The sequence below is a fragment of the Onychomys torridus genome, chromosome 19, assembly GCF_903995425.1.
Source record: "Onychomys torridus chromosome 19, mOncTor1.1, whole genome shotgun sequence".
Lineage (NCBI taxonomy): Eukaryota > Metazoa > Chordata > Mammalia > Rodentia > Cricetidae > Onychomys > Onychomys torridus.
In genome coordinates this window covers 59,316,871-59,343,160 of record NC_050461.1, presented here as the reverse complement: position 1 = coordinate 59,343,160, position 26,290 = coordinate 59,316,871, and the positions used below count along the sequence as shown (strand labels likewise).

Here is a 26,290-nt window from a genome sequence, read left to right as displayed (position 1 = left end):
ACCAAATGGGGGGCTGAGATCCTGTCTCCACCCCCCTTATACTCCTGTCTCCACCTTCCTAGTGCTGGGATTAAAGGTGTGCACCACCACCAAAGCCTGGCTCTGTTTCTCTTTTAGATTGGTTCAATCTCGGGTAGCCCAGGGTGGCCTTGAACTCCTGATCTTCCTGTTTCCTTCTCTCAAGTGCTGGGATTAAAGGTGTGTGCCACTACTGCCTGGCCTCTATGGTTAACTAGTGGTTTACTCCACCCTTTGATCTCCAGGCAAGCTTTATTCATCAGAACACAAACAAAGTATCACACAACACTATGGGCATTCATGGATTAGGTCTCTGTTTTTGTTTTGGCAGGCGGTGCTGTCTACATGCTGAGTTTTATGGCCTGAACGGTACCTCTAATCTTGGAATCAGTTGTGCAGAGGTCTGGGAGCCTACTGAGGTCTGAGGAACTGTTATAGCATGTAACGATCTTGCCCGTGTACAGCCCTTCCTTGCCTCTTTCCCTCCCCCATTCCCACCTCTAATGGTCCCACTCATGCTTTCCAATAAGCCTCCCATGATAGCCTACCCCTGATTTTGCTTAACAGGATGATCTCCAAATGCCACTCATTCCTCTTTGTGGCTTAATGAAACTCCACTTGTAAGAGATCACATTCTTACTATCCATTCTTTCACTGCTGATATCCAGGCTGATTCCACAATTTGGCTGGTGTGAATCAGTGCATTGATAAACACGGGATGCAGGTGTCTAGGTGTCTCTATGGAAAACTCATGTTAACTCCTCTGGGTATATTCTCAGAACTGCTATAGCTGGACTATGCGGTTGTTCAGGTTTTAGTATTTCAGACACCAGCATCTTGTCCCCACTGTGGCTCCACTCCCACACCAGGGTATTTATGGTCCTTTCCCTTCATCCTTGATAACACTTGTTTTCTTGGTCATAGCCATTCTGACTGGCTGTCTTGATAGACTCTAGATACTACTTTGACTTCATTTCCCCAGTTTCTAAAGGCACTGGACCCCTTCATACATTTGTGACTTCTTTTGAAAAGTGCTTGATTTGACCATTTGTATATTGAATGGCTTGTCCTTTTGGTGTTTAATTATTTAGTTCTTTATGTATTCTAGACATTAATCCCTGCCACATGAATTCTTCAATTCTATTGGCCATCTCTTTACTCCAATGTTTTGTTTACTGTGCAGAAGCTTTTCAATTTCACGCAGCTCCATTTACTAAGGAATGCTGTTATTTCCTTAGCTATTTGTGTTCTCCTCAGAAAGTCATTGCTTATGCCCAGATCGTGAAATGCTTCCCCTCTGTTTTCTTGTAAGAGTTTGCTTCAGATTTACATGAAGGTGTTTGATACGTTTTGAGTTGATGCTGTACAGGGTGAGGAATGGACATGGAATGTTATTCTTCTCCCTGTGAATTCTTCCAAATCAATTGAAAAAGCTGTCTTATTTCCAATGTCTGTTTTTGCCATCTTTACCAAGAATCAGATGGCTCCAACTCTGTAGACTTAGTGTAGGGGCCTCTTTTCTATTCTAATGGTCTCCATACATGACTGTTTCTGTGTTAGTGCCATGCTGGTTTTGTTACTGTAGTTCCATAATATAATTTAAAATCAGGAATTAAGTTGCCTCAAATAATACTGTTTTGCACAGGATTGCTTTAACTATTTAGGGTCATTTGTGGTTTTGTTTTAATTTTATGGTTTTTGATTTGTTTTTCTAGTTTCCTGAAGAATTTCATTAGAATTCTGATGAAAGATTGCATTGGAATTGAAGATTGCCTTTTGGTAACATAGCTATTTCCACTGTTAATTCTGCCAATCCATGAGCATGAGAAGTCTTTCCATATTAGAGGATTTTCATTTTCTCTCCTTTATGTTTTCCTTGTTAGAGGTCTTCTGTGTCCTCGGTCATGCCTGTTCCTAGGTTTTATTTTGATATTGTTAAAGGGATTGTTTTTCTGACTTTCTAGTGAATTTTTTATTTGCAAATGAAGAGACATTTTGTGGACAGTGTTTATTAGATCTCAGAGGTTGGCAAAGTCTCTGTGATCTCCAAGTAGAAGACTAGACAATAAGGTTCATTCTACCCATGTCTCACTTATTCCCTTCTCTTGCTTTATGGCTGTAGCTAAGAATTCAAACAAAGTATTGGATGAGAGTGGAGAGAGAGTGGACACCCTCTTCCCATTCCAGATTACAGAGGAAATGCTTCTACTTTCTCCCACTCAGTGTGATAGTTCCCTGTAAGTTTGTCATATGCAGGCTCTATTGTGTTTATTCTTTGTGATTCTCCTGGTCCTAAGTTCTCACACGTGTTGTGTCCAGTTCTGATGAAGACATTGTGTTCCCTTTGCTCTTAGACACTGTGTTCCTCTTTAAGATTTATGTCAAGAATCTTCCTTTTGATTTGGACTCAAGTGAAATGCTCTGAGGCTTGGAAAAAACATCAGCAAATATGTAAGCTGAGCACAGTCAGGTTGGGATGGGCATAATATGATTGCTTCCAAGCCTCTCAAACTACAGAGCATTTCTTTATGTAACTAAAAGCAAGACTTGCCCTGGGCAGAAATATGAGTGGCTCTTGGGGCTGTTGATGTGAGATGCTCTGCCCTGGCCAACTGTGGCTGGAACAACATGGCCATCACCACAACTGAGTGCCTTGCAGAAGGATCTGTGCTCCCCACTGCTCTGGAGGTCAAGATCGAGTGACAGCATGGTGGCCAAGCTGTGAGGAGGATCCTTCTCAGGGTTGCATGTAGTCAGAAGGTTTCCTGTGTCCTGCCTGGTCCCGCAGCTGCTCAGACCCAAGTAAACACACAGAGGCTTATATTAATTATGAACTGGATGGCCTATGGCTCAAGCTTCTTGCTAGCTAGCTCTTATACCTTAAATTAACCTGTTTCTATTAATTTATAAGTTGTCACATGGCCGTGGCATTACCAGTCTGCTGACATCTTGCTGCTCCTTGCGCGGTGGCTGGTGTCTGTCTCCCTCTCCTCTCCTTTCTTCTCTCTGTCTATCTGCTTGTATTTCCTGCCTGCCTCTAAGCTGCCTTGTCATAGGCCAGTGCAAGCTTTACTCATTAACCAATCAGAACAACACATATTCACAGCATACAGAAGGATATCCCACAGCAGCTGCAGACTTCCGTTTTCTCACTGTGTCCTCACAGGGCAAAGTGACCCCTCTGAGACCCCCTTTATAAGGGTATGGCTCCCTAGAAGGCTTCACCCACTTGACATAGTCCTTCCTGTGCTGGTCTGAATGAGAATGGTCCCTGTGAGCTCATAGATTTGAGTGCTTGGTCACCAGGGAGTGGCACTATTTGAAAGGATTAGGAGGTGTGGCCTTGTTGGAAAAAGTGTGTCACTGGAAGAGGTCTTTGAGGTTCCAAATGCTCAAGCCAGGCCTAGTGTCTCTCTCCTCCTGCTGCTTACAGATCCAGATGTAGAACTCTCAGCTACTTCTCCAGCACCATGTCTGCCCGCCTACTGCTATGTTCCCCACCATAAACCTCTGAAACTGTAAACAAGCCCCAGTGAAATGCTTTATTTTGTAAGAGTTTCCATGGTTATGATGTCTCTTCACAACAATAGAACACTGACTAAGACACTCCCAAAACCCTGAAATTCCAAATTCTCTCCTTGGGAGTCAGGATTTCAGCATGAATTTGAGGCACACAAGCAGGCAAACTGGCTGGAAGTTTGACTGTCTGTCTGTCTCCAGGCTGTATCTCTTAACCAACGCAGAATGAGGGCCACTTTGCAGCCTCTGGAGAGGGTGATGAGAAGAGAGGCAGATTTATTTCCTGGAAAGATAGGGCTGAGCAAATAGGATTAAGACTTTGCTTCAGTCTGTGGACCTAGGACTAGCTGCTTCAGATCCTAAGTCACCTGAGATAGTTTACTGCTGTGGATATCACTCTGTATAAATAAAATGCTGATTGGCCAGTAGCCATGCAGGAAGTATAGGCAGGACAAGCAGAGAAGAGAATTCTGGGAACAGGAAGGCTGAGTCAGAGAGACGCTGCCAGTCGCCATGATGAGAAGCAGATGTTAAGATACTGGTAAGCCACAAGCTATGTGGCAACTTATAGATTAATAGAAATGGGTTAATTTAAGATATAAGAACAGTTAGCAAGAAGCCTGCCATGGCCATACAGTTTGTAAATAATATAAATCTCTGTGTGTTTACTTAGTTGGGTCTGAGTGGCTGCGGGACTGGCGGGTGAGAGAGATTTATCCTGACTGTGGGCCAGGCAGGACCAGGAAAACTCTAGCTATAGTTTACATAGCAAGTGTGGGGAAAATGTCAATCCGCAATTCAGTCAATCTGATTGAGAACAAAGATAACTCTATCTCTTTGGGCTTAATACTGACTGTGACTTGGAAAAACATAGATTCAAACATTTTTAGAAATATGCCCTGGGCTTTTACAGTGGCAGCTGCCTTCGTAGCTTTAAGCCACAGAGGGGTGTAGGTATTACATGGCCTGTTTATCGGTCAGGGGTAATGATGTACTGAAAATGCCAAGCTGTCCTCTCAGCCTGAGTGTGGACACCTCTCTGGGCAGCGTGGAGACGGAATCTGTGAAATACAAGGTCAGCAGAGGCCAATAGTGTTTCAGGAAGTTGTGGTCTGGCCCAGGCTCAAGGTCCCCCTTGCACTGGAGTGACTGGGTATCTGAAGTCCAGTCCAGAAGGTCAGCTGGGAGCTGTATTTGAAGCCCTCCCAGCAAAGGCTTCTCGATCCTACCCGATGTGTGTTGAATCGATTCCACTCTATTCTGTGTTTGTTTTTTTCTTATTTCCCAAATACGAACAAGGACAAACTGATGAAAGGTAAGAGCTGGATGATGGTCAGGCTGTTTATTCGGACTTTCCTGTTGCTGGTTCATCTCTGTAGTAGGCTGTAGTTTTCCCTTCTGGGTCAGGAAGTGGAGCGGCTGGGACAACCTAACAGGGAATTTATACTGTTTGTTCGGACAGATGGAAACTGTATAAACTGGGAACATGACTGCTCCAAGGTATGGTTAAGCGAAAGGTTTTTATTATAGATATCAGGGAGAGAACCATCGAAGGCATTTGGGAAGAAACCAGAGCAGAGAGAAAAAGTAGACTGAACATGGCCAGCGGTCTCGACTTGGCTAGGAGGGGAGAAAGAGAAGGGAAGAGACAAGAGACAGCTAAGAGAGAAGAGGGTCAAGAGAGGAAGAAAAGAGAGCAGTCAGAAGAGCAGGATTACAAAAAGAACGAGAAGCTGGAAGGAGGGAGGCTTCTGAACTAGAGAAGTTTAGAGTGAGGGTCTGGCTGACCAGAGCCAGGATGACCACATGGACTCTGAAATGTGTAACAGGTATTGTGATACTGAGGAGCCTGGAGACCAGCCTATGCGTTGGTATGCTAATGGATACCACAGATACCCATTTATCCCTTCTGCCAGAGATAAGGGAATGGCTTCACGAACTCCTCAGGAGCGCTGGCTTTTCTAACTACCAGGATTTGAACCTGACAAAGAGGAGCAGAGATCTCAGCCTGGTGTGCCGTTTCAGTTGCCAGCAGCTGAAAACGAACCCTTGTGTCAGAGCGGTACACACTGAGGTGGTGTACTCCAATCCTTCAGTAACAGTACACTCCCAGCACAGCGCTGCATCTGTTCTCACTGCAACGTGTGTGTGTGTGTGTGTGTGTGTGTGTGTGTGTGTGTGTGTGTGTGTAGTTAGAGTTTTCCTGCCTGGCCCACAGTCAGGACAAATCTCTCTCACCCGCCAGTCCCACAGTCGCTCAGACCCAACCAAGAAAGCACACAGAAACTTATATTGCTTTACAAACTGTATGGCTGTGGCAGGCTTCTTGTTATCTACTTCTTCTATCTTAAATTAACCCATTTCTGCTTATCTATACTTTGCCACATGGCTTGTGGCTTACCAGTGTCTTTACATGTTGCTTTTCATGGTGGCGGCTGGGGGTGTCTCTCTCTAGCCTTCTACTTCCCAGAATCCTCTCCTCTCTTGTCCCGCCTATACTTCCTGCCTAGCCACTGGCCAAACAGCATTTTATTTGTACAGAGTGATATCCACAGCACGTGTGTGTGTGTGTGTGTGTGTGTGTGTGTGTGTGTGTGTGTGTGTGAGCAACCAGAAATCAGGAGGCAAACAGCCGGAGCTGGTGCATGGGCTCCCAGGGGTCACCGAGCACTAGGGTCTCCTCTTTCTCTTGTCCTCGGATCCTGTGCATTGTAGCAGAGTTTTTCCTGTCTTCCTGTGTGTTTGCAAACTTTTCTTAGAATGCTGTTGCAGGTATTTCTCTTCCATTTCCAAGTTTCAGAAAGGAAAAACAAACAAACAAACAAACAAAAACCAAATCCCTACTAATGCCCGCTCTAGAATTTGGCTTGTGAATGATGAGGAAGAATTTAGACTGCCCATCTCCAAGAAGAAAAGGACTTTGTGGCCACCAGGAAACTCTCTCTGGGGGCAAGGGCTTCAGCTCATTAAAAGAGGCACCCAAGGGAGTCTCTGTGTTGTGCTGACTCGGCTGTGGGAGGCAGTGAATTACTCTGTCCAGGTTAGAGTGTAGAGACTGTGGGATGGCCTTCAGAGAGCATGCGGAACATTTGGATGATAGTCCTTTCTTCCTTCCTTCTTTCTGTCCCTCCTCCCTCCTCCCCTCCCTCCTCCCCTCCCTCCTCCCCTCCCTCCCTCCCTCTCTCCCTCCCTTCCTTTTCCTCTTCCCTTTCTCCCACGCCCCACCCCATCCCTTTTTCCTCTCTCCTGCTAAGGATTACGTCCAGGGCTTTGTACCTGCTAGACAAGGGCTCCACCACTGAATTCTAACCCAAACCCTCCTTTTAATTTTTAAATTTTGAGTCAGAATCTCAACAAATTGCCCAGGCTGGCCTTGAACTCACTCTGTAACTTAGGCAGGCCTTGAACTTGCAGTCCTCCTGCCTTAGCCTCCCCAGTATTTGGGATTATGGGTATGCAACACCAGGCCTCATCTTTATTTTGTTTCTGTTTTATATGTGTTGTGGAATCTTATTTTAAGGCGTGTTGCTTTTGTTTATGTTGCATTGTGTAACTCTGTGAAGCTGTGTTACTGCGCCTGTCTAAAGCACCTGATGGCCTAATAAAGAGCTGAACAGTCAAGAGTGAGTCAGGAGAAAGGCTAGGCGGGGCTGGTGGGCAGAGAGAATAAATCGGAGAACTCTGGGAAGAGGAAAAAAAGGGAAGAAGTAGCCAGCGAAGGAGGAGGACACCAGGGCCAGCCACCCAGCTACACAGCAAGCCACGGGGTAAGAGTAAGATTTCCAGAAGTCAGGGAATGGGAAAAGCCCAGAGACAAAAGTCACATGGGCTAATTTCTGCTAAGGAAAGCTGGCAAGAAACAAGACAAGCTAAGGCTGGGTATTCATAAGTAATAATAAGACTCCATGTGTGATTTATTTGGGAGCTAGGTGGCAGGCCCCCAAAACAATACCACCTACCCTAAGAGCTGTAACTTTTAGGAAAGGTCTCCTGTGTAATTGGCAGAAGCTTTCTCTTCTGTTTTGGTTTGGGATCTGACTTTTGTTTTGTTTGAGATGAGATCTCTCTACATAGGCCTGGCTGTCCTAGAACTTGCTATGTAGACCAGGCTGGCCTCAAACTCACAGAGCTCTGACTGCCTCTGCTGGGATTAAAAGGCTTGTGCACTATAATCTCAAAAAGAAAAAGAAATAGCTCTCCACCTGTTTGTTGACTTAAGTCTGACTTTTAATCAGTTCTAGTGAACACCGTTTAATGGAAATCTTTGTCTAGATCTTTGAAGCTATAGATAACCTTTATCTGACTCACAGGAGGATTACCTAAATTTGTTCCCTGGCTGGCTGTGGCATGCTTGTCATAGAAAATTCTGTTTCACACTTCTCCCGCACCTTTTTACCTTTATTATTAGTGATTCTCACTATTAATGCCTTTCCCTTTGGGAAATTTTGTGTGAGCTTTGGTAAAGGCTGAAAATATGTACAATGATAGCCTCTCTAAACAGAATAAATCTTTGGAAAAAGAGTCCACCACCGTGGAACCAGGAATTCCATTGTGCCTTCTTAGGTGTGCATCACTATGGGGAATATTATTTTGTAGTTGTTGTTTTATTTCTATCGAAGGTAGCTAGACCACCGAGGGCCAATGTTCCCTGAATCTCCCTCAGCTTTGATCTTCTGGCCTTGTGAAACTTTCATGCAGATTTTTAAATCTCCCCCGACCTGGTGCTTGTTTATAAAAGGCCCCACTGTGTTCCCAGTACATGGTGGCTCAGGAGCAGTCCCTTCCAGCTTCCCTTCATTTCCTTCGCCCTTTCATTTGGAACTAGTAGTTGTGAAAGACTGAGATAGGCCACAGCCAAAGGGGAAGACACAGTCCCCGCCCTCACTAGAACAAGACCGTGGGCACTTCCTGCCCTTGTTCCCACGCTCGTTTCTTCCTTAGGCAGCCCATGCCCACCTGCCTACAGAGCCGCCTCTCGGGCCCAACCTTTTCCCCTGGCTGTGGTTACATGATGACGTCAGCTGAGGCATCTTCACTAGGAAGAGCCAATCAGTGTTTTGCGAGGCTCCTCCTTCCCAGAATCCCCTCCCTGAAACAATCTAGGCTGACGTCAGGAGTGCCAGGGTCAACCCTGAAGGACCCTTGGCAGCCAGGAGCTCTCAGGGCCCAGGAAGAGTTGTTTAAGCAGGGCAAGCAAGCAGGAAGGAGAGAGGCCGTCGGTGATTCTTTCTCCTCTCCTTCCATCCCCTCACTGACGGCAGAGGTCTCTTAGGAAACTCCCAGCATGTCAGCAGTGGTGGTTCCTATCTGTCATCCCAGCACTGAGTGGGGAGTGGGGCTGAGACTGGAGTGTTAATATTCTGATCCCCCCTTGGCACCACCCTATACCCTGATGTAAAAGCCTGTTCTTAAGGGAAAACTTCACCCATTTCTCTCTTCCGATTCCCTCCCATGAGGTGCACACCTCTCAAAACCCATGCCCTTCTTCTTCTTCTCCTTCTCCTTCTCCTCCTCCTTCTCCTCCTCCTCCTTCTTCTTTCTTTTCTTCTTCTTCTTCTTCTTCTTCTTCTTCTTCTTCTTCTTCTTCTTCTTCTTCTTCTCCTTCTCCTCTTCTTCTTCTTCTTCTTCTTCTTCTTCTTCTTCTTCTTCTCTTCTCTTCTCTTCTCCTCTCCTTCTCCTCTTCTCCTCCTCCTCCTCCTCCTCCTCCTCCTCCTCCTCCTCCTCCTCCTCCTCCTCCTCCTCCTCTCTCCCTTTTTCTCTCCCCCATCTCACTTCCCCCCACCAAATAAAACTCTTCACCGAGCACTCTCTGCATGGTGTGTCTGTCTCTCACCCGCCATGGGGCACCTTGGCTCTACCCACCAGCACGTGTATATCATAACAAGGAGGATTGTGATTTTGGTGATTTAAACATGATCTTGCTGTGGGGACACACAAGGAGGGTGAATAAAACAGAGCCTGAAACACGTCCTATATAGAAGCATGTTGTTTAAAGCACAATTTGTGAGAAAATCCACATTGTGCCAGGACGTAAAAACATTTCCAATCAGTTTTCTTGAGAAGGAAAAGAATAAAGCTGGCCTCATGCCCTACTGCATGGCACAACAGAAATTCCATGTTGAGTAAAGATTTTCAAGTTTAAAAAAAAATTTACAACATGAAAAAAGAGGAGACATCTTCATTGGTAAAGTACTTGCCACACAATCATAAGGACTGAATTCAGATTCCTAAGAGACATATAAAAAAAGTTTAGCACAGAAGCTGGCCTGTAATTCCAGCACTAGGAGCCAGTAACTGAAGGATCTCTGGGGCTCAATGTCCAGCTAGCCCAGCCAGTGAGTTCTAGGCTCAGCCAGAGACCCTGTGTCAAAAAATAATGTGGAGAACTGTAGAGCAAGATACTTGACATAGACCTCTAAAAGCATAGGTGTATAGCTGCATGTACACACCACACACACACACACACACACACACACACACACACCACATACCACACACACCATATCCACACCACACACACACTGTAGCATAAATTTTAACAGGTCTTATTTATATTCCCCTTTAACATTTCCCTTTTTTGTCTAAAATTTAAAAAGCTTATAATACAAGAAAAATTATATCCAATAAGCATATACAATATATACAGTCAAGAATTACATTAACGATGTCTAGTTTATTAACATTTGACAGATTCAGATAAAATCCATTATATATATTAACAATGTCCAGTCCAGTATCATTTGACAAATTCAGACAAAATTTTCATTACTTATCCTATTTAAAACAAGTAGTTCCTTTTTAAAAGTAAATTCAATAATCGACCTTTTTATCTTATTTTCATATTCTCTTTTTTCTTTTCATAATAGAGTCAATAATCTACCTTTTGTCATTTTTATATCTTCCCCTTTTTCTTTTTAGAGTAGATTCAATGATTACCCATTTATCCTATTATTTATCTTTTTTCTCGGAGTAGATTCAATGATCTTCCTCATAGCTATATTCTCTTTTTTCCTTTTCTTTTTTTTTCAAACAAAAACTCTGAATATAATCTCCTTGTTCAGCTTTTTTCCTGACCACTAACAATTAACAACTTGTAACCAATTGCCATAAACAATGACAATATCCATAACTTACTAAACAACCAAAACCTCCCATTCCACATCTTGGGAATGTGGGCATCATTTTCTTAAAATTACTTCCTGCTTTCTGGGGGTAAAGACATCTTTAGGGAATCCTGAAAAGAAAGTTTTTGGGTTAATTGTCAAGTCTTGTATCATTTGTTCAGTCACTGCATAATTAGAAAGTGCAGGGCTTGTTTCAAGTCCTTGTTCAAGTAGTCTGTCAGGCTGGATCATCTCAGCTAGCCATCTCAAAACTGTCCTGAGTAGTTTGTAGTCCAAAGTCGATCTTTCTGTGGTGTTAATCAGCTTAATGGTTTTACCGTAGTCCATGTGGAATCATTGTTGTGGGGTCCCATCATCCTTTTGAAGATTTCAAAGTCGCTGTGAGGTGTGGTCATTGGTTCCCTGAAGACTTGTGTGTGTGTGTGTGAGAGAGAGAGAGTGTGTGTGTGTGTGTGTGTGTGTGTGTGTGTGTGTGTGTGTGTGTGTGTGTGCCTCCTCTGTGGTTTGGAGCAATCACAGTCTGATAAATGTCTGTCTCTCGGAACCATGAATGTTCTTCCCTAGTAGAGAAAATCTTCACAGCAATTTCTCCCCACCATTTGTCTTGCCAAACTTTTCCAAATTGACCTTTGCTGATGCTTTCTTGTAACACGATGGTCCTGGCAAATTCTTCTCTGAACAAGCAGCAGTAAACCCTTTGTCCCAGGTAGCAGCATCACCATAGCCACCAACATGATGAGGAGCCAGCAGCTTGGAGCAGCAGCCGCTGCCTCCATAGTCCCACCCGCACTGTTTGTGGCTCGGCCGAAGCTTCTCCCAAGGAAGCCTCATAGGCCGGCCTCAAACTCGGGATCCTCCTGCCTCTGCCACCTTCAGCAAACCTAACTAGGGTGCTTCACCACAACCGGCTGAGGGTAGCTCAAGTCTGAGCCGGGGGCCGCAAGGCCACAGGCAAGTAGGTTTTTCAAGAATTTGTACCACCAGCGTTGGACACCAGATGTAGCATGAATTTTAACAGGTCGTATTAATAAGAACAAACCCGGAGCCAGGTATTGGAGTGAATTCTGGAAGATCAGAGAAGCAGAACAAGCCACAGCTACCTCAGCTCACCAATTCCTCAGCTGATCCTGTTTCCTCAGACTGGAAGCCTCTTATCCGAATGGGTCTCAGCTGAACTGCTGCTCAAGCCTAAAAGCTTAACCAGGCTATAGTTCTTGGTCCTCATGCCTTAAATACCTTTCTGCCTCCTGCCATTACTTCCTAGGATTAAAGGCGAGAGTCATCATGCTTGGCTGTTTCCAATGTGGCCTTGAACTCACAGAGATCCCAGAGGATCTCTGCCTCTGGAATGCTAGGATTAAAGGCATGTTGCTATCACTGTCTAACCTCCATGTTTAATATTGTGGCTGTTCTGTACTCTGACCCCAGATAAATTTATTAGAATGCATAATATTTCGGGGAACACAATACTACCACATTACCACAGCCACACCACACACATACCATACCCAGACCTCCCCCACATACACATACACATGCACCCACACACATACACACATATCACATACACACCACACAAACCACACACACATACAACACACACACACACCACAAACACACACACATACCACACACACACCACACACACTACATATACTCACACCACACATACACACACATACACATACCACACAAACACACACATACCACACATACACCACACACACACACACATAACACACACATAACACACACACTACATATACTCACACCACACATACACACACACACACATGCACACACATACACATACCACACAAACACACACACACACTCCACACATACACACACATACAACACACACACACACACACACACACACACACACACACACACACACATAGCAACAATAATAAAAAACAATACAATAGGCTATGTCTTCCAATCAGCAGGCAGAAAGCCGAGCCATGAGTAACAGTGCTGGGAACTGCAGAGAGCAAGTGGGGAATTGTGGAGAGCTTTAAGGGGTACCTATGATGGAGGCTGCAAGGAGCTGTGTGGAGTGCAGAGACTTAGGAGCATGTGGGGAGCAGACCTGTGCTGTGGGTTGGGAGTGAGGCAGAGCAGTCTTTGAGGCCAACTGGTCAGAGTTGTCTGCATCTCGCTGGCACTTGCTCAGCAGTTCCATGGCTATGAGCCTCTTCTGAGTTACATGCACATTTTAAAATTGGCACAGGATTGTCTGCTTCTGCAAGCAGCATGTTGATAAGGAGAGGGCTGGCTGCAAGTATGTTAGCGTCCCACAGCACAGCAGTCACTTGGCGCCACGGAGAAAGAGGCGGGCCTGTATCATATCCCGATACGGCCAAGAATTTTAATAAGTTAAAATGCAAATAGCAGAAAAGTTATAGAATAATCCAACTTCTATCAAAAATAAAAAACAAACAAACAAACAAAGCCTGTCTGTGAGTTAGAGACAAACAGCCACTCAGAAGAAGTCAATATCAGAAAATGCAGTCTTGGCTTTCTGCCTGTTTGCAAATTCCTTCTTGCTTCTCCAGGCTTCTACCACAGGCTGCTGGCTGATTTTTTTAGTCTGCCATCCAACCCCCTGTCTGCCTCCTGCCACCGTCCTGGCTTGCCATGGGCCCCAGGCTCAATTGCTTCAGCTGCTTGGAATATCCCTCAAGTTTTAACTTAGACACCAGCTCCCCAGACCAACCTCCAGCCCTCTGCAGGATCAACCAAACCTAATTTAAGCTGCATTGGGAAGGAACGCTGCAACAGAGACCCCAGTAACACCACCTCCCACCGTGTGAGAAGTCTGTGAAACCAAAGATCAAGATGGTCCCCAGCTTTGCCTCTGGCCCCTTGCCAGACCAAAAAAAAAAAAAAAAAAAAAAAATGCCGCCCGACAAAAATGCCAACGTGTCCTTCCAAAGAGCACTCGGGGAAGTAGCTCAAAGCAGGCCAACAAGGGCCCCACAGAGAAGCCCATGTGACAGAAGGGCTTGCAGCGGCAGCTTGTGCCCAGCATCCCCAGTGAAAGCCCAACATGGTACAGACTTTGTGTTTTACGGCTTTGGAAGATACTCTGCAAATGTGACTCCAGGAAATGCTACTGGTTTCAGGTAACAGACAGACAAATGGACATGTTGGAAAGATGTAATGGGAGTACTGAGTGTGACAGAGTGAGTACTGAGTGTTTTAGGGGTACTAAGTATGATGGGAGTACTGAGTATGGCTCCTGGGGAAGGGAAGCCTGACCCTCTGGCCCTCCCTTGAAGAAGCTTGACATGGTAGACTTTTCCCACCCTGCAGCCCCAGCGGCTGGGTACACACACACCATACCCAGACCACACACACATTTCTCAGACCTCTAGCCTGTCCCATCCACTAGGGTAGGCCTGGGGTCATGTGACTACCCTTTGAGCACCCTGCCCTGGGTGACTTTCACCTGTGGCTAGCTGGCTGGCTCAGACAGACCCTGACCTGCCTCATTTACTCTTTCCCAAGAAGTTTGCTTTGGAGTGTGACCGAGTTGAGAGACTTTTTGTTTAAGGGTAGAATTGGGCATGGTAAATACTTTATCTTTAGGAAGATTCAGCAGTGATTTGTAGGAAAGCTGGTCCTGGTTATGTTTACCAGTGACCTAAGCCTGAATATCCCGTCTCATTGACAGAGAGGAGAAACTTCCCTTCTCCATAGCACAGAGCCATCATCAATGGCAACATGGCCATATTTGTTCCTCTCAGTAAAGCCGGAGAGCAAACAGTTTGCTGTCAGGAGATTTCCACTGAAGAGGAAATTCTTGTAATTACTGAGTGTTCTCTGAGAGAAGATAGGGGAGGCCATTTCTGTGGGAGGAGCCCTGGAGGTCACACACAGCCTTCATGCCTATGAATGAAGCCCTGAGGCCATCCGAAGCCTCTTTTAGGTAGCCTCCTCATGACCAGGCCCTGATCAGAGATAAAGCGACTGAACTCGCTTGGACAGCAGACACTTGGCACCCAGTTCCAGAACAAGGTCCCAGAGTGCATGGCCCCTGAAGAACCTCACAGGTGGGCTTTAGGGTCTGGGGGGAGGTACGTAGAGGGGCAGGTGCTCCATAAAAGCACTACAACCTGGCCCTCATAGCTAGGGAGTGGGGGATGTCCACTTGGGGGGGACTTGGAGACAGTCAGATTCCTGATTCCCCTGGGTGAGGGCCCTTTCCCTACCAGGGCTGGGGCTGACTCAGAGACAAGCACTCTACCTTCTTACTAAGATTTAGAAAGCGCCCCACTGTTTCTCAGAGTTCCATGTGAATGTGTGGGATATCACGGGCAAAACCAACCTGTCAGGTGACTGTTCATTAGGCCCAAACAGTGGTTCTCAACCTGTGGCTTGTGACCTTACAGGGGTCTCATATCAGATATTCTGCACATCAGATATTTATACTATGATTCATAAGTCACAGAATTACAGTTTTGAAGTATCAACAAAATGATTTTATGTTTGGGGGTCACCACAACATGAGGAGCTGTATAAAGGGTCACAGCATTAGGAAGGTCGAGATCCACTGAGTTAGGGAGGACCTCGAATGGGGATGGCCTGGCCTCAGACCTCTGTGGGAAACAAGAACTGCAAAGAGTGAGTGGAAACTGAGGATGTCAGGAGCCTGGTTTAGACCTCTAAAGGTCTCTAGTGGTGGACAGGCAGCAAAGGGTGGGTTAGAACTGGGGATGGCTCAGGCACCTGCTGACCAGGATATGCTCTTCTCTATGTCCTGCTACTTCCAGAGGCCAACTGGTTCTAATCTCAGTGACCTTCCCTGCTACAAGGAAAGGTGTGTGGCCCTGTCCCTAGTAAACTAGGGACTGACTACCTGTGAACCTGAGGTGACAGGAGAACACATGGGTACTAAGACCACCCGAGCAACAGTGGTGAGGCCGCTCCTACAACCCCAAAGCAGAAGAGTGGAGATCTGGGCTGGTAGCATACCCACCCCTGTTTTCTTGGAGCCTGGGTGCAGTAGACGTCAGCATGGCTATGAGTGAACATATAGCGAATGTTCAAGGATGGGGTTTTCCTCCCAGCTCTGGGTTTTCTTGCCTCTCAGATATGAGCAAAGGAGTAAGTCTGACACATGAAATGGAGGGCGGGTAGAAGACAGGACAAAGAGGCCAGGTGGAGAGATCCCTAGACCCACTGGTGTGATAAAGAAAGCCCTGTGTGCGCAACCCCTTTCCTCCTCTGCACTGAGAGATGTACATGCAGGCACATGTAGTCAGACAGACAGACAGACAGACACACACACACACACACACACACACAACACACACACACACAGACAGACAAACACACACATACACACAGTAGGCTTGGGTTTTGTTCTTCACTTACAAGTCTAAAGAGATGGAAGGACTAGGTTACAAACTCCTCAGATCCCTGCTACTTTGATGAGAGTAGCAACCCCAGGCCACCTTGCTCTGGCACAGACCCTGTTGGCTCTCCACACTTCCTAGTCTGGGCCGTCCTGTGGAACAAGTCTCCAGGGCTGTTTGAACACTGTCCGTAGAAGGAGATCTCAAGATCAGCGCACAGGCATTTCACTTGTTCCTCCTTCCAGAACCCAAGGAGGGCTGTTCTGTGCCTTTAACATTGGCTCTATTTCACATTTCCCTGTGGGCTACGAGGATGGGTGGCTTCAGCGCCCCAGACACAGTCGGGCACAGTGACTAACACACAGTAGGTGCTCAATAAAGAGGGAAAATGAGTCCAGAAGCTCCTAGAACCTAAGAGAACTACAGGGCAGGGAAAGGTGGCAACATCTGAAAACAGGCTGAGCATAGGTGAGAGCTACACAGAAATGGCTGGGGCACGGGGCATGGGGCTGGTGCATGGGGCCTGGGGCTGGTGCATGGGGCCTGGGGCTGGGGCATGGGGCATGGGGCTGGTACACGGGGCATGGGGCTGGGGCATGGGGCATGGGGCAGGGGCACGGGGCATGGTGCCCACCCTGCATTGAGCCCTGCTCTCGTTCCGCTTCCCAAAGTAGTCTTACAAGGTCTACCTGGGAAGTGCAATGGTTTATTTGGCCACAGAGACGTTCTGGTCAATGCCAGCTATTAGCTAAACACCCAGGGTAAGCTAAAAGTACCATCTGGCTCACTTGAGGTCACGTGACTGAGTCCACAGTGTCCTCACACAGCTTCAGGACTCCTGCCCAGTTCGGACACAGACCAGAGTTGGTGTGAGAAATGATCCTCCTTCATAGTAAAAGCACTGGACGCTCTGAGTAGTCAAAGCCAGGTAGATTTATTTTTGGTTTTGCAGAAGTCAGGACAAGAAGCAAAAAATGCCCAGTGTGGCAATTCAGTATAAAACTGTCCTTTAAAATTCTAGTTCCCACCCCCCTGAATGCCTCATTGGCTGAATTCTTCAGGGAGGTACAATATTTCCTGCATGTCCAACATAGCCCCCACCCCAAATCCACCATTCTCCTGGGGCTTGGAATTCCTTTCCCCTTTCTTCTAGGTAGGGCGAGTCACACAGTGGTTTGTAACTCCTCAACTCTAAGATAAACTAAAAAGTGCCCAGGCGAGCAGGTGCCAGCTGCTGGCTCAGGAAGACAGGGACTTAATGTCTTCTGCTTATCTGTGATTCTTTGAGGAGTTCTACGCACTGAAAATGGGCCACAAATATTACCACTGTTTGAGAGCATTTAGGAGTGTGTCTCACTGGGGGCTCTGACATCACTATGGGGAAGTCACACACCCTTAGCAACAGACAGCCTCTCCCCCAATCCCTGCTGTGAGTGCAAGCTCCAGCTCCCCTACCCCACCCCCCCGCACCTCCCCACCCCCCCGCCATGACTCACAATCCTGCCTATTCTCAGTACCCTGCTTCACCCTGATTTCTTCCTCATCTGAGGGAGTGTCAGCCTCCCTGACCCCTCAGGGCCATCTCAGTCTTAAGACCCTGCTAGGCAGTACCACCGAAGAGGGACAGGCAGATCAAAAGGTATGGCCAGGTGTATGTTTGTTTGCCTTAGAGGAGACAGCTGATGACCCAGTCTTATTGGCCACCCAAGAGTAGTCCCTAAACAATAAGTCTAGGCTGGGAGGAGGGGTCTGGCTCGGTTTTGTGACAGGCCACTTCCACACCTAAGGCACAGAATGCAGGAGACACATGCTAGGTGAGCAGTCCCAATCTGCACAGCTGTCTACCGGGGTTCATCTGGGCTCAGAAATGGACTTGGAGCTTCCTTTTAGATCTAGGTAAATAGTCCAACCAAAAGGTGTTTCCATCCATGTGCCCCGAGGGAGTGACCCAGGAGACCCACAGGAAGGAGAGCAGTATACAGAGTAAGGCCCAGGCAGCACAGGTTGATTCTGCCCACCTTCAGCATTTCTAAACCAGTGCTGGCATGCTCCTTCCAACATCTGAATAAGTCCCTAGGCTTGGGTGTGGACAGATGCCTTCACGAAGCAGGCTGAACAAGATCATGAACATGGGTGACCCATGAAAATAAGGCAACTCTTGTGACTTGATCTGCGTAAGATGGTTGGAAAGAGGCCAGACATGGGACCTATGGCATGACCCTGGCTGTCCCTTCCCCAGCAGACTATTGCAGAAAGGGATTGCTCACACTCAGTGGGTGTCTTAGTTTACTTTGCAAAGTTCTTCCTAGGAAAATGTTTTTGTTTTTTGTTTTGTTTGTTTTGTTTTGTGACTTTTTTGAGACAAGGTCTGTAGCTTTGTGCCTGTCCTGGAACTTGCTTTGGAGACCAGGCTGACCTCGAACTCACAGAGATCTACCTGCCCCTGCCTCCCGAGTGCTGGGATTAAAGGCGTATGCCACCACCACCCAGAAAGAAAATGTATTGTTGAAAGTATTGTTCCCTTAAGAATATTTTTCTTGGCCAGGCGGTGGTGGTGCACGCCTTTAATCCCAGCACTCGGGAGGCAGAGGCAGGCGGTTCCAGGAAAGGCGCAAAACTACACAGAGAAACCCTGTCTCGAACCACCCCCCCCCAAAAAAAAGAATAATTTTCTTTGTAAAATTAGGTCTTCTAAGAGGATAGAATAGTATGCAAATACATCACACACAGAAAGGCACACGCCTTTCCCTACATAAGTTCAATTGCCCAGAGGAGAGCTTGATGCATCAAACCAGAAACTCACTGTATAGAGGTAGGTACTCACAGTACGCACACACAGACACGACACACACTAAATACACAATGCGATGTGTCTCACGGATGCATGTTTTTACAACATAGTCCGTTGTCTTTAACAAAATCTCAATCATTTGATTTTACCAATAAAGACTCCGGAGCCAGTTGCTGGGGTGAAAGCCCGCTAGCTCAGGGAGGCAGAGAAAGCACCGAGCTGACCGTCCTCAGCCAATGTCCCAGAATCCTCTCTCTTCTATACCACCTCAAAAACTCTCCTCAAACTGAATGTCCCTCCCTTCTACTTCCTGTGTGGCTCTCTATCCATTCTCCTCTTACTCTCTCTGTTTTTGTTGATTTTTCTTAATCATCCTATGTTTACTTCCTGTCAACTGGTTGCTTGCTCTGCCTCTTGAGCTATGGTTGACTTTTTAAAATCCTGTTTACGTTATTCAAGCAGAAAGCTCTTGGATTAAAGGTATGTGCTAGGGCTGAGCCACACCACAGCTAGAAATAGGATTTTCCAGTAAACGCAATCTCAGGGTTCACAGTGGATCAAATATCCTGCAACAATATTCATGCATACAAACATATATACATATGTGATTTTTCATGAAAATGAGCTTTACCTATATATTTCAAGCCAGGTATTTTTTTCCTGTTAATTTTATGTGTGTGGGTATTTTGCCTATATATATATGTCTGTGCACCCTGTGTGTGCCTGGTGCCCATTGAGGCCAGAAGAGGGCATTGGGTCCCTTGGATCCAGAGATACAGACAGTTGTTAACCACTATGTGGGATCTGGGAATTGAACTCAGATCCTCTGGAAGAGCAACAACTGGTCTTTTTTTTTTAAATTTTTTAAAAAAGATTTATTTATTATGTATACAGTGTTCTGCCTGCATGTATCATTGCAGGCCAGAAGAGGGCACCAGATCTCATTACAGATGGTTGTGAGCCACCATGTGGTTGCTGGGAATTGAACTCAGGACCTCTGGAAGAGCAGCCAGTGCTTTTTACTGCTGAGTCATCTCTCCACCCCACAGTCTTTATAAATGGCCTTAATAACATTGGGTAATTTCCCTGATTCTGGAGTCTACCCACAAATCATCCCCAAGATTGGTTCAATAGTTCTGGTCTGATCATTGTAAGGAGAGTGTCACTTTACAAACAGACTTTGCCATTTGATAACACAGAAACAGTGTTGCCCAACCCTTGGACTTTGGAGAAGACACAATGGTTCTGAATAGTGCATTAAAAATTTAACCTGCCGGGTTGGAGAAATGGCTCAGAGGTTAAGAGTACTTACTGCTCTTCCAGAGGTCCTGAGTTCAATTCCCAGCAACCACATGGTGGCTCACAACTATCTGTAATGAGATTTGGCACCCTCTTCTGTATACATAATAAATAAATACATCTTAAAAAAAATTAACCTGGAAGCCAGGTAGGTGGTGGCAGCATACATCTTTAATCCCAGCACGCAAGAGGCAGAGGCAGGTAGATCTTTGTGAGATTGAGGCCAGACTGGTCTACAGAGCTAGTTCCAGGACAGTGAAAGCTACACAGAGAAATCCTGTTTCAGGGGGAAAAAATTTAACCTGGAAACCTCATTGGTGATCTAATACACTCCAGGATTAAAGAAGCCGCATGTCCAGGATCAAATGGAATCATTTGTTTAAATAGGCCACAAAGCTAGGTAAATAGACTCGGGATGACGTTTATCTAGCATGGGGACAGAGTATAGTTGTGGGAACATGGCTCAAACAGGTCCTATGAGCTCTCCCAGAATAATTTAATACCACTTTGCTTGTGGAGACAGAGTAATCAACAACAAAAAAGCGCAGGAAACACCAGCTCAGTTAACTGCTGTGTGCACCTTGTCCGAGTGGAGTGCCGTGGATACACATGAAGGTGTCTCTCAACTGTCCAGATTTTAGCCTCTCATGGCACTTGCTGGTTACTATGCCCTGGCTTTCCCTTCCCCATGGCAGAAAAATCTGCCCTTGGGGACATTTGTGGATCAGAGCTGCTGTTGGTGGTGGGGTTTATTCTGCTGCCCTGGCGGATGTAGACTAATGTGTATGTGTTGTTGGCTGCTTTCCCTTTGGTCCAGCTCTTACAGTCACGGGAGCTTGCTTCATCGACTTCTGCGTTTGCTTGGTTGGTTGGTTTGTGTCTGTTTCCTCCTCTGGCACTTTGTCCCATAAGCACAGGCTCCTGACAACACTGTCAGCAGTCAACTGCAGCTCTGCAATGTCATCTGGTGCAGAACGGCCCCAGGAAGGATCTGTGGATAGACACAGAGGAGGAGCATTGGAGAGAAAAAGGAGACACTTGGAAAACAAAAGGTGTGATGTGTAGGCATGTATGCACAGCTGTATCCTAAAGCAGAGCCTGGTGTCATGCTTTAGAGTGTGGGAGTTGGGTAGTGAATGACTCCCAGGCACTGTGGCAGCAGCAGGGAGAGAGTAAGGTAGAACTGAGCCCCAGACCCTGTACAGGGTGGCTGTGCCTTAGCTGGATTGAATTTCATGGTCAGTGTCTCTGCAGGGTTGATAGTCAAGAGTGGCTGGCTCATCCAGCCACTTAAATGTCAACAACAGAAGTGTGTTCTAGAACCCCTGACAGCCATCCAGACTCTGATTCCCAGGGGGCCACCACTGCCAACCTGGGGGCTCCATGGGATTGATCAATAGCGAGAGGGTGAGGGCAGTTTCTACAGTCTGTTGTTAAGACGGGTCTGGGCTCTCTGGAAAGGGGTGGAAAGTTGACCTCACTGTCAACTGCAGACTCATCATAGAGCCTTTGCTCAGACTAGCTCTTGCTGTGCCTCACTGAGGTAAAACACTGAGTCTAGGCAAGCTCCCCGTTCACTTAGGAGGTCATTTGTTTAGCTAGGCTATTGATGCTACACATGGTGGGGTTGGCAGTCAGCTCTGAGGCTGCAGGCACTTGGGAATACACACTAAGAGGAAACCTCTTCCCAGGTTGCAATTGCACTGATAAAATTGAAAGGGGAAAAGGAGGAGGCATGGAGTATGCTTATTCCTAGAGCATAAGAACCCCAGAATTCCTAAAGGATTCAGTAATCTTCATCCTCTAAATATGTTTCATCTTCCTGTAGGGAGTTAATAGGATCAATGAACACTTATTTGGTACTGCTTTTAGATCTCAAACACAAGTGCCAAGAAAACTGACAGCAGCTTGTTCACACGCATGCTGTCCCTAAAAGAGTAAGCCATTGCACAGACTTCCTCAAATTAGAGTGATCTTTAGCTTCTCAGCAGAGAGTTTACTGAATAAAGTGATGGTCAAGTTCAAAGTCCAGAACAGTGGCCTCTGATGGCTGTTGAGGCATCTGGCTGTTATTTATTAAGCGGCACTGTTTATCATGAAAGAAAAGCCAAGAGATTCAACAAAAACCTACTATAAGAGTTTATTAAGGGGAGGAAATAGAAGGGGTGCTTAGGCCTATGGAAAGATCCTGCAGGAAGAGAGGGGAAGGGTAAATGGAACCCACTTTTATAATTCCCCCTTCACATGCTCATATGGGCTTAAGTAGCTATGCCATGCATGTACATAGATTACATTATCACACAGAGCACAGATTATATAGAACATAAGGCCCTAGATGACTAAGCATCTTGCCTGGCTACTGGACAGTACATGTGCAGTCATGTAGATGGGGGAGTGGCTAGAAATTCTACCACTGGCATCCTGAGGTTAAAAGTCTTTTCTTCCTTGAGGTCCACATGAAGCACTGGGTCATTCCTTCACTCTTCATTAAGAGATCTCATGTCTGAGCACATCTTTAATACCACGGCTTAAGTCCCATGTGGATGTTGTTCTAGTTCTTGTAGTTTCATTGGTCTGCTTACCAACTTGACATAGGCTGGAGTCATATGAGAAGGGAGAATCTTAACTGAGAAGACACTTCCGTAAGATTGGCCTGTTGACAGGTGTTGGGTATGGTCGTGATTGATGATTGATTTGGGAGTGTTCAGCCCCCTGGAGTGGTACCACCACTCGCAAAGCAAACTGAGCAAGTCAGAAAGAGCAAGACAGCAAACAATGTTCCTCTATGGCCTTTGCTTCAGCTCCTACCCCTAGGTTCCTGTGTTGAATTCCTGGCCTGACTTCCCTCATTAGTGAAGTGTGACCCAAGAGTTGTAATACAAACTAAACCTTTTCCTCCCTTCTTAGTCAGTGTTTTATTGCTGTGAAGAGATACCATGACCACAGTAACTTTTATAAAAAAAAAAAAAAAAAAAGCATCTGGGCTGGCTAACAGTGTCAGAGGTTCAGTCCATTACCATGACGGCAGGAAGCATGGCAGCATGCAGGCGGACATGGTACTGGAGAAGTAACTGAGAGTTCTACATCTGGATCAGAAAGCACAAGTGGAAATACTGGGCCTGGGTTGGGCTTTTGAAACCTCAAAGCCCATCCCCAGTGACACACTTACCTCCAACAAGGCCAGCTCCTAATCCTCCTCAAATAGCGCCACTCCCTGATGACTAAGCATTCAAATCTATGTGCTTATGGAGGCCATTCTTATTCAAACCTCTACGCTCCCAAAGTTGCTTTTGGTCATGGTGTTTTATCACCATAGTGGAAACCCTAAGACAGATGCTAACTGAAAGGCAGTGTAATGCCCGATACTTGTACTGTCCCTGTCTGAGTGCCTTACCCTGGGAGCTTGGCCGTGGTCCGGTTCTCTTTCATGGTCAGATCAGCTTCCAGGTACGGAGCTTGCTATTCTTTCCTCCCATCCAAGATAGGTCTGCAGGGATGTATCAGTCAGTCCAGGCAGGAGTCAGGATCTGGACCAGTTATTTTGGCCATGAGAAGATTACATCTAAAACTCATTTTCACATTAGAGATTGGGCAATGCTTTAGACATCTCTTGAAAAACATTTCTCACAGACTTCAGTGTTTCCCATTTTCAACATTCCCCTTTGACAGAAACGACAATACTTGGGGAAAAACATGATGAAACATTGATGCCACCAACCAATTCCCAACTAGGAGAGCAGCTCAAAGGACATTGGATCTGAATTGCCAAAGGGAAACTTGGGGGATTTTTATAGACACTGAGGTCCCTGGAAGATATAGATGGACTGTGAGGAGCTGAGACAGCAGGTATTAGAAGTTGCTTCCAGGGCCAATTGCCAACCCAGAACATAGTCCTGGTAAGTTTGAGAAACTAATGGAGAAAAATAACTAAAAGCAAAAGAAAACACAGGGAGTTCTCCCATTGCACACAAGACATTTTGGGTAATTATAGACAGGATGATGGAATTGAAGCCTACTAAAACATCTCCAAAGTCATTAAATGAGGTTAAAAGTTCATTAACTGGTAGCAAGGTTAGCATGCAATAGTCCGTGTGACACTAAGTATTACATATAAAGACAGACTACTCTAGCTCGTTTTCGTCTTATGGTCATTTACTGATGGTTACTATGGTTTAGGGCGGTCCCAGGCCTCTCTGCACCGTTAGTCTCTTGAACTTTCACAGCTTCCTTTTTCGAGAGGAAACTGAAGTTTAGAGACTAAAGATGTTTCAGGGCTCAGGTGATGGTGCCAGGCTGTTTCCAGGGTTAGAACACTTTTTTAAAGCATGCTTGTATGCTCAGGTGTGCACAGGTGCACTGGCATGCAGAAGCTTAGAGGCCAACTTCTGATGTCGTCCTCAGGCTTGCTGTCTACCTCTTTGGAGACAGGCTCTCTCATTGGCCTGCAGCTTACCAATTGAGCTAGACTGGCTAGTCAGTGAGTCCCAAGGATTCTGTGTCCTCTTTCCACCTCCCAAGCCCTGGTATTACAAAGTGCTTCACTAAGTGGGTAGTCTTGTCCCCCCGACCCCACATTAGAATATCTTGCTAGCTGAATGTTGCTCTCATGTCTGTTATCAGCACAACAACCTACGTTCAGTGAATATTTAAAACCTTGTATGCCACAAGGCTTGTCTTTTCATAGGAACCAGTTAAGCTACAAGAGTCTTCTCTCCATTATTGGTAGTCATGTCAGTTACCAAGGCTGTAAGATTCACTTGCTTGGTCCATACTTGGCAGAAATGACCAAGGACACAACACTTGGGGAACAATCTAAAAGAAATAAGCTTTACTAATAACTGGGTAGAAGGGTGATTTTGGGAGACAAGGTCTCGCTATGAAGCTTTGGTTGTCCTGGAACTCTACATGAACAAGGCTGGCCTCAAGCTCATAGAAATGCCTGCCTCTGCCTCCAGAGTGCTGGGATTAGAGGCGTGTGGCACCGTGTCCAGCATGGAGTGTATATTTTTCTTGTGTACAGTGTGCAGAACACTGTTTAATACTCTGGTCCTAGCCTGTTCAACAAGTGCCCACGTGAATTTTTAATGTTAATTAGCTAAGTGAAGTTCAAATTCAGTTCCATGGTGAGTGGCAGCTGTATCTTAAGAACTCAGTGGCCACACATGACTGGCAGCTGCTGAATCAACCAGCTTAGCTCTGGGCTGAAATCCTAGGCTTTGCTGTCTTATGATGGTCCAAGATTTCAAATGCTAATTATTACACATGAAAAATTGTTCTCTACATGTAATGAAGTACCATATTCATCACTTAAAACATCATTGCAACATTGTGAAATCACGTCTCTGCACTAAGGCTTTGGCCCTAGGATCTTATCACATTAAATATTTTTCAGAAGTTGGATAAGGTATCTAAAAGTTGATGCTTTTTGCTTTCTTGTTGTTGTTGTTGTTGTTGTTGTTTTTCGAGACAGGGTTTCTCTGTTTAGCCCAGGCTGGCCTCAAACTCACAGAGATCTGCTTGCCTCTGCCTCCTGAGTGTCGGGATTAAAGGTGTGTACTACCTGCTTTGTTCTTTAGGACAGAAGAACTGTCCACATTCTGTACCACTGGCAATTTCTCTAGAGATAGGAGATACTATCAAAGGTATATAAGATGTGATATTCCTGTCTGAAAGGAATAGGAAAACCATTACGAAGAGCTGATTGGTGAGAGTCATAATCTTTTCCCAGAGAACAAGCATAACGTGGACTAGGGCCTGCAATGCTAGAGCATTAACTAGCCACAGCTTTAGTGGCCAACCTTCAACTCAGAGACAATGGGACCTCTTTGTAGTCGGAAGTTTCCCTGTGCTCACCTAGCACCAAGGTCTCACAGCCACTTATAAAATTCCTATGTCCCGCCTGGTCCTGCAACTGCTCAGACCCAAGTGCACACACAGAGGCTTATATTAGTTTTAAAATATGGCCATGGCAGGCTTTTCACTAGCTAGCTCTTATATCTTAAATTAACCCATTTCTAAAAATCTATACTTTGCCACATGGCTTGTGGCTTACTGGTACTTTTACATCTTGCTTCTCCTGGTGGTGGCTAGCAGTGTCTCCTCTGCTTTCTTTCTTCTTTCTTTCTTTCTTTCTTTCTTTTCTCTCTCTCTCTCTCTCTCTCTCTCTCTCTCTC

At 45.9% G+C, this 26,290-nt stretch overlaps 1 protein-coding gene across 1 annotated transcript in view; it reads right to left on the bottom strand.

Moving 5' to 3' along the window:
- Positions 1 to 23,546, bottom strand: part of LOC118570314 (sperm motility kinase Tcr mutant form-like) — a 90,005-nt gene extending 66,459 nt beyond the window's left edge. Inside the window, 1 exon segment of the mRNA XM_036168704.1 lies at positions 23,512 to 23,546. Coding sequence (XP_036024597.1) covers positions 23,512 to 23,546 — 35 coding nt within the window.
- Positions 23,547 to 26,290: the final 2,744 nt, after the last annotated feature.